The 16021-nt window shown below is 44.0% G+C and overlaps 1 protein-coding gene across 5 annotated transcripts in view; it reads right to left on the bottom strand.

Moving 5' to 3' along the window:
- Positions 1 to 823: 823 nt before the first annotated feature.
- LOC103384244 (axin-2-like) overlaps positions 824 to 16021 on the bottom strand; it is a 19254-nt gene continuing 4056 nt past the window's right edge. For all 5 annotated transcript variants that reach the window (XM_008317683.3, XM_008317684.3, XM_017035380.2 and 2 more), the window contains exons 2-11: positions 15036 to 15985; positions 12734 to 12874; positions 10281 to 10383; positions 8602 to 8742; positions 7680 to 8098; positions 7438 to 7587; positions 7119 to 7352; positions 6658 to 6762; positions 5908 to 6033; positions 824 to 2835 (exon numbers count right to left, since the gene is read on the bottom strand). In XM_008317683.3, the coding sequence (XP_008315905.1) occupies positions 2709 to 2835; positions 5908 to 6033; positions 6658 to 6762; positions 7119 to 7352; positions 7438 to 7587; positions 7680 to 8098; positions 8602 to 8742; positions 10281 to 10383; positions 12734 to 12874; positions 15036 to 15868 (2379 nt within the window). In that variant the 5' untranslated portion in view covers positions 15869 to 15985 and the 3' untranslated portion in view covers positions 824 to 2708. The remainder of the gene's footprint in view (positions 2836 to 5907; positions 6034 to 6657; positions 6763 to 7118; positions 7353 to 7437; positions 7588 to 7679; positions 8099 to 8601; positions 8743 to 10280; positions 10384 to 12733; positions 12875 to 15035; positions 15986 to 16021) is intronic.

Raw genomic sequence — 16021 nt, 5'->3', positions numbered from 1 at the left:
AACTGAAAGGAATAACCCTAAGGCAAAATGTAATTATCATTGACTTATAGTTAAAAAAAAAAAAAAAAAAAGACACGAAAAAAAGAGAGAGGGAGAGAACCTACCTACCAGAAAGCTGTCACGGTAAAGCGTCAAGCTTCATTTCCAATCAGAGATGATTCACGGTCTCCTAAAAGATAGGAGTGAATGATGACACAAGTTTTAGCCGGATTTGACCCAAAATTGCCTTTTAGGACAAAATCTCGGTTGCAGATTTTGCGAAATTACCTACTGGCAGAAATATCCGTTTGTATGGGCGGGGATCAATTAAACGTTTAAACACTTGGAGCCAGAACAGTGACCCAAAGTCGGATTAAAAATAAGAAGTTTAAGTTTCTCTTCTTCCGGATACTTAAAAAAATTCTAAATTACCTGTGAATATAACTTTAAAATGCGCGTTACATCGAACAGTCTCCATAGAGATAAAATGATTAGGAAGATTTCCTGAAGTGAAGCTTCGTGTCATTTATTTCGGTGCCTCTATGGTTCCGCTATTGTTTCCCACGGACGGTATTTGTGACGCACACTCACCAGGCTCGCCACTGATGTGGTGCGAAGATATCAGAGGTTAGAGGGCATAATACACCCTAGTTGTAGGAACATTTTAGAGAAAATAATTTAAATTTTTATGGTAATTTTCATGTTTCTATATACATCTGTAGATATTTGTATACATTGATACATATTTTTTAAATGTGTTTTGTTATTGTCAGTTCTGTGGGACAAGTTGTTTGTCAGTGGACAAAAATGGGCAGATATAACAGATGATTCCAGACACATCAGCTTCACTTGAAAAATATAAAACTTTAATAAAGGCTACATCTCTCAATAATTACAATAATTATAGGTCCATGTAAATCTTTAAATGAAACTCTTTATATAATGTATAATTTACAGTTTAGATAGAATGAAATAAAACCAAAGGAGTCCATGGTGTAAAAAAAGCACATGATTACAGGATATTATTAAAAGCATAAAAATATCTTTTCTACATAAAACCCTTCAGAGAATCAAGGGATATATATATTAAACCCTGAAACAGGGTAGCACATGGTATGGCATCCATGTAGGCACAGGTGCTGTACTCATAAAACACCAGCAAGTGTTTGATGTGTGTATAGTGTCGGCTTGTGCATCACATGTGTTGGTATCCATACTTCAGAATGCATAATTACAATGTATACAGGAACTCTGCTATATACGATGTCACCGTAACAACATTCAAAAGGATTTGGGAGCCATAATTCTTCTTCAGTTCTTTTTTTTTTCCTTTTTTTGATTTTTTTTTCTGACACTCTAATGAAATTCCGTTCTGCTCAACAACCCAAGTTGTTTTTGTTGGCACAAGTTGTTCTGTAACAGGGCTGATAGATGGGGCTTCAACTTGTGCTCAGGGTCTCCTCTGTGGCTAACAACAACTCCACAATGACTGCTGAGATGCCTGATGAACAAATGAAGGCACAACAAATAGACTGGGCTCTGCAGCTGGACTCAAACTACATCCACACCACTGTCTTTTTGTCAAAACACACTGTTTTGGCATGGATGGACAACAGAAAAGGAAACTTGCCAGAAAACAGAAATTAAAAACTGTTCCAATTGTAAAAGTTGGTTTTGTGAGAGTTTGGTGTCTTTTGGTGAGAGTGAATGGCTGAAGGCTGTTGTGCCCTCAAAGGTAATCTATGTAGCTAATTATCAGGTGGAAACACAGTTTCAACAAAAATCAGTATGGATGTAGTTTGAGACAAAAAGGCAGGCATGAGGTGAGATTGAGAGAACGGAAACACTAGTGTGACCAGGTCAACATACAAACTATCAGCAGCATTTAAGACTGGGATTGCCTGTAAGGATAGTGGGGGAGGGAGAGCCTCCGACCAGACCCTGCTTAGGTCTTAGGTGTGGGTCGGACGGGGTTAAAAGGCTATAGGACGTGCTAGGCTAGTGCCACATCCTCAGTGTAAAGATAAAAAAAAGGTCAAACTTGAAACAATATCACCACAGTATTCTCCCAACATTCAAAGCAGCTTGCCTATTGGCTGGAGATAGGGGGAGGGGGTTGGAAGGAGGGGGTTGTTTTTCAATAAATACTTAAAAACTTTAAAACCATGACAACAGCATCTCTCTATATAATACATGTATATATACATATTAGCATGTATGTATATGCACACGTACAAACGTTTTTCAAACAATGTTGGAGTGTAGCTTTAAGAGCAGGTTGGTGGCGCTGCAGCTTCAGCGCTGTAAATGCGCTAATGAGTCTCTCGATCAACAGAACAGTCATGGACGACTTCAGTGGTTAAATTCTCGAGGAGGCGGGGTCTCCACGCTGTCTTCCAAGCATTATCCTCCTCCTCCTCGTGTTGGCCTTTACAAGTCCATCGTGTCTTTCCCTTGTGTTTGTAAGGCTGATTGGTGGAGAAAGTCCAGGAGGAGTGGCACCTCCTCTGGGATCATGATACTTCATTGGCTCATCTTCCTTCAATCGCTCCTCTTGTGCTGGATATATTAACTCTGTTTAGCTTAATATTTAGAAAATAAAAACAACAATAAAAGAAAAACAGTCCAGAGTGTTTTTACATAGAGTCACTTTCTCCAGAGTTCTTAAGGAACAGTTTAGCTTTTGGTTGGGTAAGGAAGGGTGTGGTTTGGTTGGCAATAAAGTGGCATCAGTCCATCCTCTCCACCTTGCCCAGGACCTTTCCCTCATACATGGGCAACACAGTGGCATCTTCCCAAACCTCCTCAAACACGGCACCACATTCAAACTCGTCACTTGCTTTCTTGAAATAGTACCTGGGAAAAGAACAAGAGAGAAAATCTGTAATTAGAACGTTGTGTGTATGGATATCTTCAGAAAAAAAGTTGATCGGACAAGACGGTAAAAAGAGCATCTGTTATATATCAGTGTGATTCTAATCCCTTTGAGACACCAACACAATTATTTCCATATACATGTTCATGCATGACTTTCTTTTAACCAAATCAAACACACACGCACAGGCATACAAAAGAGCCAGAAATGCAGAGCACATCGTAGACACAGCCGTTAATGCTAACTCTGTGTACTTCAAAGACTGACTCTATAGTTCACCCCACCATACAAAGATAAAACATTATTCCTCAAACTCAATTTACACCAGCACATTTTAAACTAAGTTCAACTACAAACCTTAAAAATCCTACATGTTGTCAGACATCTGACTAGCTAAGCCAATAATTAGCCACAAAACCTTTAAATTAGCCACTTATCTCTCAATTCAGGGGAGGACGGTGGCTCCAGTGTTATAGGGTAATGTAAGCATCACTGTGCTAACACGACTGTGAGCTCAGAGCTAAATACAAATCTCCACCACAGCCATGTTCCTAATGCAACAAACAGAGAACTCCACAGCGATTCGTGTTTACTTGACATCAAGAGGTTTTGAGATTTCAATTTAAAAACTGCAGCAAAACTCAAGCATCTGCAAACAGCAGACACTGTGTAAACACTGAGTGTGTGCACACTCTTCCACTCATTTATGCTAACTGCTGGCTAATCTAAAGGTGCCTATGTGTCCTGCAAGGACCTATTAAAGTTGAAGGGTTAATTAGAGGCTGTCCTAATGCAACCAGCCCCCGCCCACTCCCCCAAACTTCATTCTGTGCAATTATGAATAGTGACCTCTCCCCTCCTCTCTGTCCCCCGTGTGTCTCCATGGCTGTCAAATGAAGGGCCTTTCTGTCACACAGGTTGACATTTCAGGTGCCTAAGAGTCTGCCTGTGACTGCAAGACTGCACTCGGCTGCACCGTGTTTCTGTTGTAACACATGCAGGCAGCCGCGCGAGCACGCACACACACACACACACACACACACACACACTGGTTTAGGAGTCTTTCTGATCACTGACCAAGAAGAGAGGAACAGAAGAGAGTAGACACAGAGTGGCTTTGGTGACTGGGTGTGATTGCTTTAGATGCTGGGCTGAGCCCAAGGGGCCTTTTCATTGGGAGGGGCGGCAAATGATCAGACAGTCTCCCGGAGGTCACAGGTCATGTAGCTAGCCAACTCTTCTTCTTCTTCTCTCATGCAGAGATAACTCCCATGGTTAGCTTAGCTCCCGGTGACTGTGAAGTCTCTTGGAGCTCTTAATGATTTTTCCCCCTCCACTTTAAACTAAGCAAAAGATCAGCAGGAGGGGATTTAATGATAGCTTTGTAATGGAAAATGCCTCATTTTGGCCATGTGTGCAATGCAAAAAAAGAAGTAAAACGGGGGAAAGTTGCATTTTATCGCTCAGCCTAAAGAGTTGTTCAAACAACACATGTAGGGAGGGGCAAACAAAAAATGTGCACATACTGTTTTATTTTCCATGTTGATTGTAATTACACACAAATGGAGGAATAGTAGAAGAAGGAGGAGGAAGGGAAGGAGGAGGTGGCTTTACCACAGCTGCAGAGGACTTTTTTTCTTAGAATGTGCAAAGATGCAACAGTGTGATCTCCCAGTTATTTTACCAAACATTTCCTGTTGACTGCAATTTACTGAGCAGGTTTTAGTCTTCTCATTTTCATTAGCTCAAATCCAAATTAAATTTGCCACCTTTACTGACTTAACTGGTTAGGTTTTGTCAGGATCATACATTTTCCACCTTTACACTCATAGTTCAAAGTCATTGCTCAGTTTCAGAGTGCGACTGAGGGAGTCTTTCCACTGGAACATGTTTTATGTGGTAGGATTTTTCTCTCTTTGCAACATCTGGCACCAATATCATCTGGCAGAGCCACAGCATACTGTTCTCTGCTGTACTGCTGCCATGTCCAAATTAACCAACTCCACACTTTGTGCTGCCATTGAAGCCAGACACCTCATACCCACTAAAGAGTTATGAGATATCAGGGGTGCAGAGACTTGTTTGCAGGGCTCTTTTCTCCTCTCTTCTTCTCTCCTCTCCTCTCCTTACCATTCCTCTCTCTCTCTCTCTCTCTCTCCTTGCTAAACAAGCACATGTAGCTGTAGCCTACTGCTGATGTCATGCAGGGTTTTCTGTCTTTCCTGTGGCATATAACCTACGCGATACAACACAACAGTGATACAGTGCATCAAGACTGGACTTTCATTAAAGTTAGCTTGACGTTAATCTTGACCTCGTTATGGAGTTTTTGCCCTCATCACCTGGCAGATATTTTGGCGGCAGCTAACTGTCATTAACTGAGGGGGAAACAAGTTGTTTGTGGCATTTGACTTTATCGTCTGATGCAACAGTGCAGAGGAGGCCTAGCAATGGTCTTTGTGCACAAAATAAAATGGCCTGGGCTTCAAAGCCATATTTATTGAGGCTGCCTTACCATGAAAATCAGTACCAGATGTGGGGAAAAAGAATAGAAAAAAACCCCCCAAAAAACACAACCCCCCTCTGTAAGCTTTGAATTCTGTGGCTCTGCAGTTTCTCATCAAATATTGAGATCCACTTTTTCCCATTCTTGCTCAATAAATAAGCATAAATAAATGAAGTTAAGGTTTTTTAATAATACTGGTCATTCCTAACATAAGTGATTAATAGTTCTAGATAGATTTTAGAAAATATATCACGATATAGTATGCTTGATGTATTTTGATTGGTTTTAAAGTAGCATGTAGTGAAGTACATAATTAATGCACATGCTCTGCACCAATCCTCTCATACTGCACCCCCTACTCATATGTGTGTGTGTGTGTGTGTGTGTGTGTGTGTGTGTGTGTGTGTGTGTGTGTGTGTGTGTGTGTGTGTGTGTGTGTGTGTGTGTGTGTGTGTGTGTGTGTGTGTTTGTGTGTGTTAGTGCTGGATTGTGTGTTAGTGCTGGATCTTTGTCACTATTGGTGTTAAAGTGAGTGCTGCATATTTACCGGTAGTTGCCTTTCTTGCTCAGCTGCTCCTTGAAGTGACCCAGGGTGAGGCAGTGGGTCTTCATCATGCTGCGATAAGGGATCTCCTCACCACAGAAGAAGTAGGTGACGACTAATTCCTTAGACCTAAAGGGCAGGAAATTAAAAGAAACATTCATTTAAATGGTTTCACATGTAAACATGGAAATAAAAATGCTGACCTCAACAAAACATCTTGTGGATTACAAATGCAAACAAACAACTGCTACACCAAAGGTTGTCTCATTAAAACTAAGTGGCCTGAATGTCAGGTGGCTGTAGTTTAACATCAAACGCTTCCACAACTGTGAGGGAAGTGCGATAACCTAACTAGTAATTTTCAGCTGCCTGCAGTGGCGGCAGCAGCGACTTTGCACTGGCTTTGTGAGTTTCAGTGATGAGTCTGTGTGTTTGGAGGGGGATGGGTGGGTGGGTAGTGATGGATTCTACATTAAAAGAATTTTTCATCTTAAATGATTAAAAAAGAAGTCAGAGAAGTTCAAAGACACAGCTGTGGCTGCACTGACTAACAGCATCTCTCTTTTAAGGAAGGAGCATGAAAATGTGTGAGGGAGTTTGAAAACACACAGGGCTTGAAGAGAGAAATGAGAAAAGTTTGCAAAAGGTGTCTGAAGAGTGAATTCTGAAAACTAAATAGGAGCATATTTAAGTGAGAGAGACAAGCAGGCTGTAGTGAAGACTTGAACAAAAAATAAAAGACAGAAGCCGTACTCGTCTGCTTGGAGTCCAGAGGTGGCCAGAGGGCTGTCTCCTGTCGGGAAGGCAGCTGCTGAATGGTTCCTGTCTCGCTGAAGGCAGACGGCTGCTGCTGAATGCCTGTCAAAATCAAAGATCAATGATCAGGTCTCACATCACTTTAGAAAAGGAACTAGAGAATAAGACTCCATCCAACAGATGCTATTCCTGACACAATTACACTGTTTTCAAAATAAAAAGTCAGGCTTTTCTTTTTCTTTTAAATACTATATATGGAAATCATCTTTTAAATCTACTGGTGCAACATTATGATGATGAGTAAAAGATACACAGAAAGGTGAACTGTGAATTGTATACTCAGTGTCTGTTTTTTTAGGATGGATATGGAGCAGAAAATACAACCAATACAAAAGTCCTTTTTATTACACTGTAGTCATGATCCACCTTGGTGTCTTTAAATGCACATGTTTTCCTACCTCTGTTTTGGTGGCTTGGAGACTTCCTCTAATATACGACAGGCTTCTTCTAGCTGTGTCAGTGTGTCTGGTGGAGGCAGTGGTGGCATAGCTGGGTCCTGGATGAAGGGGTGACCAGGATGATGCCCTCGAAGATGACTCCCATTGCCGATGCCTCCTCCGCCCCATGAGTAGTGGGCCCGACTGGGCTGGATTTTAGAGTCGAGTGGACTGGCCTTCCTTAGGCCTTGAGTGCTGTTAAGTTAAAAACAAGCTCATGAATGTTGAACATCAACTTCAGTGAAAACAGCTAGTGTGGTGAGTTCTGGAGGATGCTCACCTGTGTGGCTTGTGCTTTCCCCGTCTCTCACTCTCTAGAATCCACTGCCAAACATTCTGAGAGCGATCGGTGGCATCCAGGAGAAGGCCTGGTGAGGACGAACCCTCCTCTGGGGCCTTGACTGGACGTTTGGACAAAGTGCTGCAGCGGCTGTAGAAGGAGGAGGAGGAACCCATCAGCAACCAGAAATAAAAAAAGCAGCCTTTGCATGGTAGAAATCGCAGCTGAGGAGTGAAACTTACACAGGGGTGAAGTCAGAATAATTGGCGCCCCTGGGAGGGCAGAGGCACTGCACACGCTGAGCCGCTTCAGCCTCGATCTGCTCCTTGGTCTTGGGCCCAGCGTGGTGGTGGTGGATGTAATGATGGTGGATGTGCTTCGTGGACTGCTTGCTTGTCATCAAGACCTTGGCTTCTGGATATGCACCGAAGAAGGGCCCATGACCCACAGACACCACAGCACCAGTCCGATCTGGGGAGTGTGAACGTGGAGAGTGCCGAACCACACCTGGTGACTGGCAGCCAGGTGTTTTAAGGACACGGGATAGATGCTCGTCTAGGATGGCCTGGGGGTCTTCCTCACATTGGCTGCCAGATGGAAGCAGAGGATGATGGAGGGAGGTGTTGTTGGCGTGGTCACTACTCTCTTCTCTCTCCTCTTCCTAAACATGCAAACAAAAAACATTAGCATAACCTGCAGAAATGTTTCATTTAGTTACTCTAAAGGATGTAACACTTGGGTTGATGTGACTTTGAGTTGCTTCACTAACAGACCTTTGAGGACAGTTCATTTATAATGCAGAGCATGACTGTGCATTACAAAGGGCCACCACTGAACACAAGCAGCTAACATGCCTCAGGAGGGGGGCTCAGAGTTAACTGTTAAACTCTAAGACTCTAGAAAATCTAAGTGCCTCTATATGTCTGTATATGTAAAAAATGCAGAGACAAAATAGTGCAAACGTTGTTGAATGAAGACAGATTTCCAAATCCCCTGGTCTTATTTCTGTTCTTTGACAATTTGACGCTATAATGCAGTATTCCTTGGGGCAATGAGGAGCCAACTTTGAATACAAGTTGGTATTATAAACTGTATATAATTCCAACTTGTAGGATGTGGAACATGGCTGCATAGACGTGCTGTTCTGTTCCTGTGCATCCGTACCTCCTGGATCTGCTGCAGCCTCTCCTCCAACGAGCTCATGGTGTCCTGTTCCCGCTTCAGCTTCTCCAACCGAGCAATGAGCTGAGCAGCAAAGGCAGAGGGCTCCACAGGGGTCATCTCTTTAGGCAGCCGGTACGTCCTCTGTTGGATAGACAAAGGAGAGTAGACTCTAGTGTCAGTGTGAGAGACAATGAAGCTGCTTAGTGTTTCTGACAGATGCAATATGGTAAATTAATCCACTGGCCTCACCCTAATCCTTCCATATTCCAAAAACCTATGTTACTGTTCCAAAAGCCTAATCCCGATGCCCTTGCCCATGAGCTAACCTGAACCTTCTCTGCTGCCTACATGCAGTTACCCCATTTCCTCTCGTGCCAGGTGCCCTTGGCAGTGCTATGCTACCCTGCAACTGGCAGAGAAGGGGGGTAGTCATGACGGGGTAGCAGTTGGTTTGCTTGGAGCGGAGGCCCCCTGCCTGCACCCTCTGCAGCCCAACTGAGCCATCAGCTAGGCAGCTTCTGAAGTTAGCGCACTTCAAAGGGCCCTTGTCAAACATCAAACGCACACTAGGAGTGGGAGGGACACGCAGCTTTAAATCTCTGAATAAAAGGCAGATATCGACGGAGAAGAGAGTGCAGAAAAGAGTAAAAAGAGGGGGACAAAATTAATGGCATGAAAAACAATGAAAGGAAGAGGATTGAGATGTGTGTTTGTGAATCATCAGCAGTGGTGGCAGAATAAGGAGGGAGAAATCGAGGAGTCAAATACCAGGAAGATCTGAGGGGAAGTTGTCATTTATTTCCTGGCTGCATACAGGGGAGCTCAGAGACACTCCAGTCACATTATACTCCTCCCTCTTTTAACTATTCATTTCTTCTTTTTAGCTTTCTTCCTCTCCATTTTCTCAAATTTCTATGTTGAATACCAGCTTCTTGATTTAAAATCTTTTTGGTGCCTCTCATCTCTTCATAGATACGATGAAGGCTAAAAGAAGAAAGGCAAGAAGAGCTGCTGGCAAAAGAGCGCCAGCCCTGCACGGGGCCCCTACTGCCTGGGGCTGGTGCATCATGGGAGACGAAGCCATCTCCAAATCAGGGGGGAGACATTAAAGGAGTGCAAGTGGGAAAAAAAAGAAAGGTGGAGGAGAATGAGAAAAGCTTGCTTCTTTGCACACACACTCATACATACACACACACACACACACCTGTGTTTAAATATGAAGAATAACATGATCCGTCTTTGGCAGATCAGACTCTTAACCTGTGTTAACCTGTCTGGTAAAACCTGGTCCCCTAAAGCTGTCCGTAGTAACTTCGGTGAGCTCTCACCGCTAAGGCTAATGGGAGTAGATATGACAGAGGAGTAAAGTAATCAGGACCTGAATGTTTATGTCCATCACATTCAGAGTTTATCCATTAATTTTTCATTAAATACCAAAGTCAATACCAGCTGACATCAGGAGTGAAAATGTGGAAAATGGCGGATAAGAACCAGAATTCTCTACTTTGCCAGAAAACTCTACTTTGAAACCCTGTGTTTGAGGCAGGAGTCTGTATTTATGCTGTGAAATAACTGTTTAATTAATTTATGGCAAACAAGATTTCCAGGAGATAATTTGGGCCCAGTCGTCTGACAATGTGACAAAGACTGAATTTAGAAGAAGCAGAAGCATATCTTACCGGAAAGTGTGGTAGTGTGACCTGGCCATTGATCTTGACGCTGCGGTGCATCTCCCTCTGGAGCTGCTTCTTTGTACCCAGCTTGTATGGAGGGATTCCATCACTGTGGAAGAGGCAGAAGTATTAGACGTTTATTCATCTGATTTAGAAAAAAAAATAGATATGCTCATCAGCTGGGTCTCTCATAGTGTACAACCACTATTGTTAGCACCATTAGCACATCTTTTTACATAGGCCAGGAGAGTTGATCACTGGGGTGACCAACAAAAGCTCCGCCCAGTAAACACCCACTGGGCACATTACAGCTAAATCAAAAGGCCTGGGAGTCACTGAAGTGAAGGGAACAAAAACCCACACAACAATAGGCCAGATATGCTAAACATCCCTATTGGCTTCAAAGGTTGCAACCAACTGATAAGGTTACGTCAGTCCTTGTCAACTTTGACAGGAGGTGCCAGAATGCAGTAGACTTGGTGTCAACTTTGGTTGCAATTTGGTTTGAGAAGCGTTGCCAAGTAGTGGCTTTGGATTTGTGTGGTTAACATGTAATATGAAAATACAAACGTACCAAGGATTACTAGAAGTCTCTGAACATTTAGGTATTTATTCTGTTAATTCCAATTTCCCCTCCTGTGTCTGCTAGCTTCTGCAGGCAGCTGCCACTTAGGTTGGGCCAATTATCTTGGCCGTTTTGGCTGCTCAGAAGTGTCTGACCTAGCCCAAATGCTACTTTTTTTCCCCCTGCTGCCTCTTTGAAATCTCACACTCATGCACATATGCACCCACTGCCATCTTCGCTTGGCAAGCGCGCCGCTGTGAGCTTCTGATCTCAGCTACATCAAAAGGCTGGTTTGTAAGATAAGGTAATGTTTGAAGTTGGTGCAGCAGCATTCCCCAGCGTCCAAGTAAATCCATAAATAAGATATAAGCAAAGAGAAAGCGAGAGAGAGCGAGAGAAATGGGGGGAGAGAGTGAGAAATCCACCCCTGCTTTCTCCCAAATTTTTTTCTTCTTTATTCTTTATGTGGCTAATAAGATTTAAATTTGCAGTGTGCGTCTGTTCACAACTACAAAGACACACTAATCAAACTGTTCCCACAAATAAAAGAGGAAGAGGAAGTGTTTTCTTTTTTCTGAGCATCAGTTTGGGGAGGAAAACAACAGATTAGAGCTGAAGATGGGGACGGATCACTGTGTCACAAACATAAACTCTTGCAGAAAATGACTTTGAAATATGACACTGGTCCAAAATCAGCATCTTCCTTGTTCTTCTGAACAAGTTCTGCAAGTCACATTTACAGAGTAATGAAGAGTTAGAAGTTAGAAATACTACTCCGATCAATGTTTTATACACTAGCACCTCCTGAAGGGCAGGAAGAAAGAACCAGGATGTCCTTTGACTACCAGGAATCCTAAGAACTCTCCACTCAGTATCTGTACATTATCAGGCTGAACTGTTCTGACTGAATGTTTTGTCCAGGTTGGAGAAGAGAAATCAACCATGGAATCTTTGATGGTTTCATGGGCCTTTACTTTATGGGAATCTCCCATTCACTTGTTCAAGTCATTTTCAGAGCTGCCAGCCACCCCTCTTATCCCCCCTAAGCTCCCCTCACCTAACAATAGGCTGAAAGCGATTCAGTTAAGCCCTTTATACTTCATGCACTTTATTTTCTCACTCCCAAGCGCTACAGCACTAACCATTCTAGCTACTGGCTCTGGAGACTGGAGTTGTGGAGCTGTAGATGGAGCTGGTGACTTTTTTTAACGGGTTGCCCCTGTCTGACCAGGGGGAGTTCCTTATGCCTTGTCCCAAGGTCTAGAAATGAGTAACCCCTGTGAAAGCCTCGCAGACACATGATCTCAGCACGCCGCAGAGGCCAGTGGCAGGAAACCGACCCACCATGTGAGTAAGCCTCCTTTCATTTGGTGCCAACATTTTTCAATGAGTTTGTCTTGAGGGCCGAATGGCCATTTTCCTATCCACCCCTCCACCCCCCTCAGCTCTTCAAAGGGAGAAAGCGATTAGATAATATGAAAAAAAAAAAAACCCAAAAAAACCCAAAAACAAGTCTGTTGTGGCAGAAGGGTGGGATGGATACATTTCAACTTAAAGGAAAATGAGGCAACGCCCCCACCCACATCAAGACTTTCTGATTCCTCTCTCTTTCTCTCAAGCTTGTAACACATCAGAGTGTACTTCAAAAGGTCCTCGGACATTAATGACTTTCCCAGAGTTATCTCCCTGAAGGACTTAACAACTTAACAACAGAAATACCTGACGTCAGTGTTAAGGGCATAATTAAAATACACAACATTATTTCTGAAACATAACATCCACCAGGCTATAAGTGAAGGACCGAGTTCAGAAACACAAGCTGGTATTAATTAAAAATTAAACTAGAAGAGTTTTGTCCAGGCTGACATGACCTTCAAACACCCAAGACACTTACACACTACTGTCTGTCATGGACATGGAATCATCGGTCGTGGCATCGCTGGAGATCTCGCTGTCATTGGCACTAGTGGCTGGGGCAAATATGTAGCCAGAGTTGACAAAGTAAGGGCTGGCGGGGTCTCCTCGACGATGGGACCTGCAAAAGAGCAGAGGGAGAAATCATGGTTTAGTGCAATGTCAGTGTAGACTGAGGAGATATTGTATGTGAAACTGGAGTTGATTTAATTCATTTCTTTCCACACTTTTCAGGCAAGACAGCAACAAGGAAGATTGTTTTGGTGACTTTTTTTTTTTTAGATTTTATGCATTTTTAAAGTCACTTTCCACAGACTTCTGAGGGCTATTGCTGTGTAAATTCACAAGAGCATTCCATTTCTATCCTTCCTTTCTTATCACTCTTCACACTCCTTAACTTCAAACTCCTTCCTTGTCTCTGTCATAAGACCGGGGCCCCTCCTCTACCCACTCTCCCCTGCTTTTCTTTCCTTTTTTTCTAAAGTCTCTCTTTCTCCCTTTCTCCTCTGTCCTGCTGTGATGCATTCCTGTTCCAGTAGTGAAGGGGGTGGACAAGGAAGAGGGAGGGAAGTAGAGGGAGGGGGAACTTGAGCTTTAGAGAGAGGAAGGGAGGTAGAGGGATGGAAAGGGGGAAGGAGGGCCCCTTTCTTTATGAGAATGCCTTCTGCCGGGAGTGCTGAGAGGAGAACCCCAGCATGACTAAAGCCGTAGGCCCCAAGCACAAACCTGACCTTTGGAAGGTCCGCGCAAAGAGTCAGGTATTTAGCACAGCTGGGCTCTCTGCACCCCTTGCTCTCCTTCTCATTCCCTTTTTCTTTTCTTTCCTTCCCCTGACTTCTCCCTCCTTCCTCTTGTCTTTTACTGTCTCCCTCTGAAGCCGACTCCGTTTCTGTCTGACAGAATTCATAAAGGAGAGATAAAAGACTTGGATGCAACAGAAAGAGGAAGAATTAAACAGAAACACACTTTTTGGCAGAGTGGTTTTGGCGGGTTGACGCAGCAGCACTGAACTGAGGATGTTTTGTTGTTGTGTTTTTCTATCAGTTGGTCGAGTACTTTAAAGCCCCCCCCCCACCCCACCCCCCCAGAAAAAGAGGGGGGAAAAGGGAGAATCTGTGGAGTGGCAAAATTAGTTCCACATGTTTGAGATGGAAATTGCCTGACCTAAAGAGATGGCGAGGGGCAGGGGGAGACAGAGGGAGAGTGTGGGTGACGGAAGGAAGAAAAAGGGGGCTCCCTGGTCTCCTTCCCTCTCTCTCTCTCTCCTCCTGCTTCACTTTCTGTTGAAAACAAGAATGCAGGAGTCACACCAGGAAGCCAGGACTGGCACATATGACAAGAAACCCTGTGCTCATCAGTTCCCAACTCCACACAAACTCTTTGAATCAAATGACCACTTTGCCAAATCATCTGACAGCTGCTCACCAAACGGATGAAACTCAGAGGAATGCTGGAGCTTGAAGTTGTCAGACTTGAATGCACGCGGATAATTTACAATCCAGTCACATTACACATTCTTAATTATAAAAGTATGGATCATCGTCTCCTAAACTGAATATTTAGATGGTGTAATTCACCCAGTAATTGCTGTGTCCAGATGTGGGGGCAAACTGGTTTTAATGAAAAAGTTTCAAGTGCCCTTTGATGCGGGCTCAAGCATGAAATCCAGCCTAAAAAATGTTCCTGGCTCAAACAGATTTCAGCTGTTGGACAATGTGTGGGACGAGCTCAAAGCCCAAATGATTTCCACAAACACTTTCATCTCCGACCAAAAGAACAATATCTACGCTTGGCATAAGCCTGCACAAGTTCTCTCCTCTCTGTTGCCATGTCTCTGTGGAATTAAGATATGGCCAAATAAATAAATTCCAATGTTGCTTTACAATAGCATCAAACCGTTTCATGTAGCATTTGTAACATTTGTGATACTTTGGCGTCTGAATTTGTGCCTGAACCAGAGGAGTCATTTCAAAGCAGAGGAAACTTGAGCAAAGCCAGCAGAGGGCTGCCTGCAAGACACCATTTACTTAAAAGGAAGACTCAGATCCATTGATGTTTTGCACACCCCACCCCATCCAGCCCCTTGGCTAAATGCAAGGCAGGAGGGCACAAATATAGAGGCATGGTCCTCTGAGACCCTTTGATCCAGTTCCTTTATCTCTTTTCTTAGGCATTTGTGAAATAACAACAACAAAACAGCCTTGCAACCACTAAAGCAAGAATGGTTATTATGAGAAAAAAAAAAGCTGAGGAGAAGAAAAAAAAAAAGTGTAAAATCTTACCTGCAACTCTTCTCCAGGACCTCAGATGCTGTCCGGAGGGTAGCAGTAGCCCTCAGGTTTTTGGCAGAAAGTCCAACCACAGTGCCTAATGTTTTTGCCTTCAGGTCATTACAACTCCACTCCTCTTCCTCCATGAGTGGAGGCAGATATCCGTACATCAGCTTCAGGCTGCCCAGAGCCCCGTGGTTCATGTAGGCTGCGTTCTCGCAGCCAGCGCGCACGTATTCGAGGTATATGTCAGAGGTCAAAAACATCTGGTACGCGTTCTCTTCCATGTTGGACTGAATCTCCATCTGTGCCTGGTCAAACATGGCAGAATCTATCTGCTGTTTCTTAATACTATCCCTTATGAAGGTCTTGGTGGCAGGTTTCAGCTGCTTGGCAACAATACTGTTGTTTTCAATGTACCGCTTGAAAATAACTTTGGCAACTCGCAGCGTTTTGGTATCCTTTAAGTCCATCTGCCGGAAGCCATTGCAGGCGAACCAAAAGTCCAAAGTGTCCACGCAGTTCTCCTTCTCCAAAAAGGTCCTAAAGAGGTGGGCACCGTCCTGGTCCCCCAGGAGAAAATGTAAGGACTTGGTCCACCGGACTAGGGGCGAGTCAGGGGACGCGCTGCCCTCCGGCTCCCCGAGTCCATCCTCGTTCCTACGCAGCGCAGAGCCAGCAGGCGCAGCTGTGGCTGGGTTCTCTTTCACCTTGCTCTGGGCTCTCATTTTGGCAGATCTGCTGGGGTTGTAGCATGACGCCTCTCCCTCCTCCCCCGGTACCGGAGGACGGGGAGCATCTTCTCGGAAGCTAGTGCTGATGTGCTCCGCCAGCGCCCTGCTCATGGCTCCAGCTCCGGTTGCCTGTGTGAGAGAGTGGCGTCGTGCCTCCGCCGAGCTCCAGCCTCTTAATCCTCCTCACTCTCTAAAAGCAGCGGGGGAGCTTCTTAGCTCCTCTTCACTCTGAAACACAAAGTATTGATCTAATCAAAAGAAAGA

This window comes from Cynoglossus semilaevis, chromosome 9, assembly GCF_000523025.1.
Source record: "Cynoglossus semilaevis isolate Cse_v1.0 chromosome 9, Cse_v1.0, whole genome shotgun sequence".
Classification (NCBI taxonomy): Eukaryota; Metazoa; Chordata; class Actinopteri; order Pleuronectiformes; family Cynoglossidae; genus Cynoglossus; species Cynoglossus semilaevis.
This window is presented reverse-complemented; position numbering and strand designations above follow the sequence as displayed.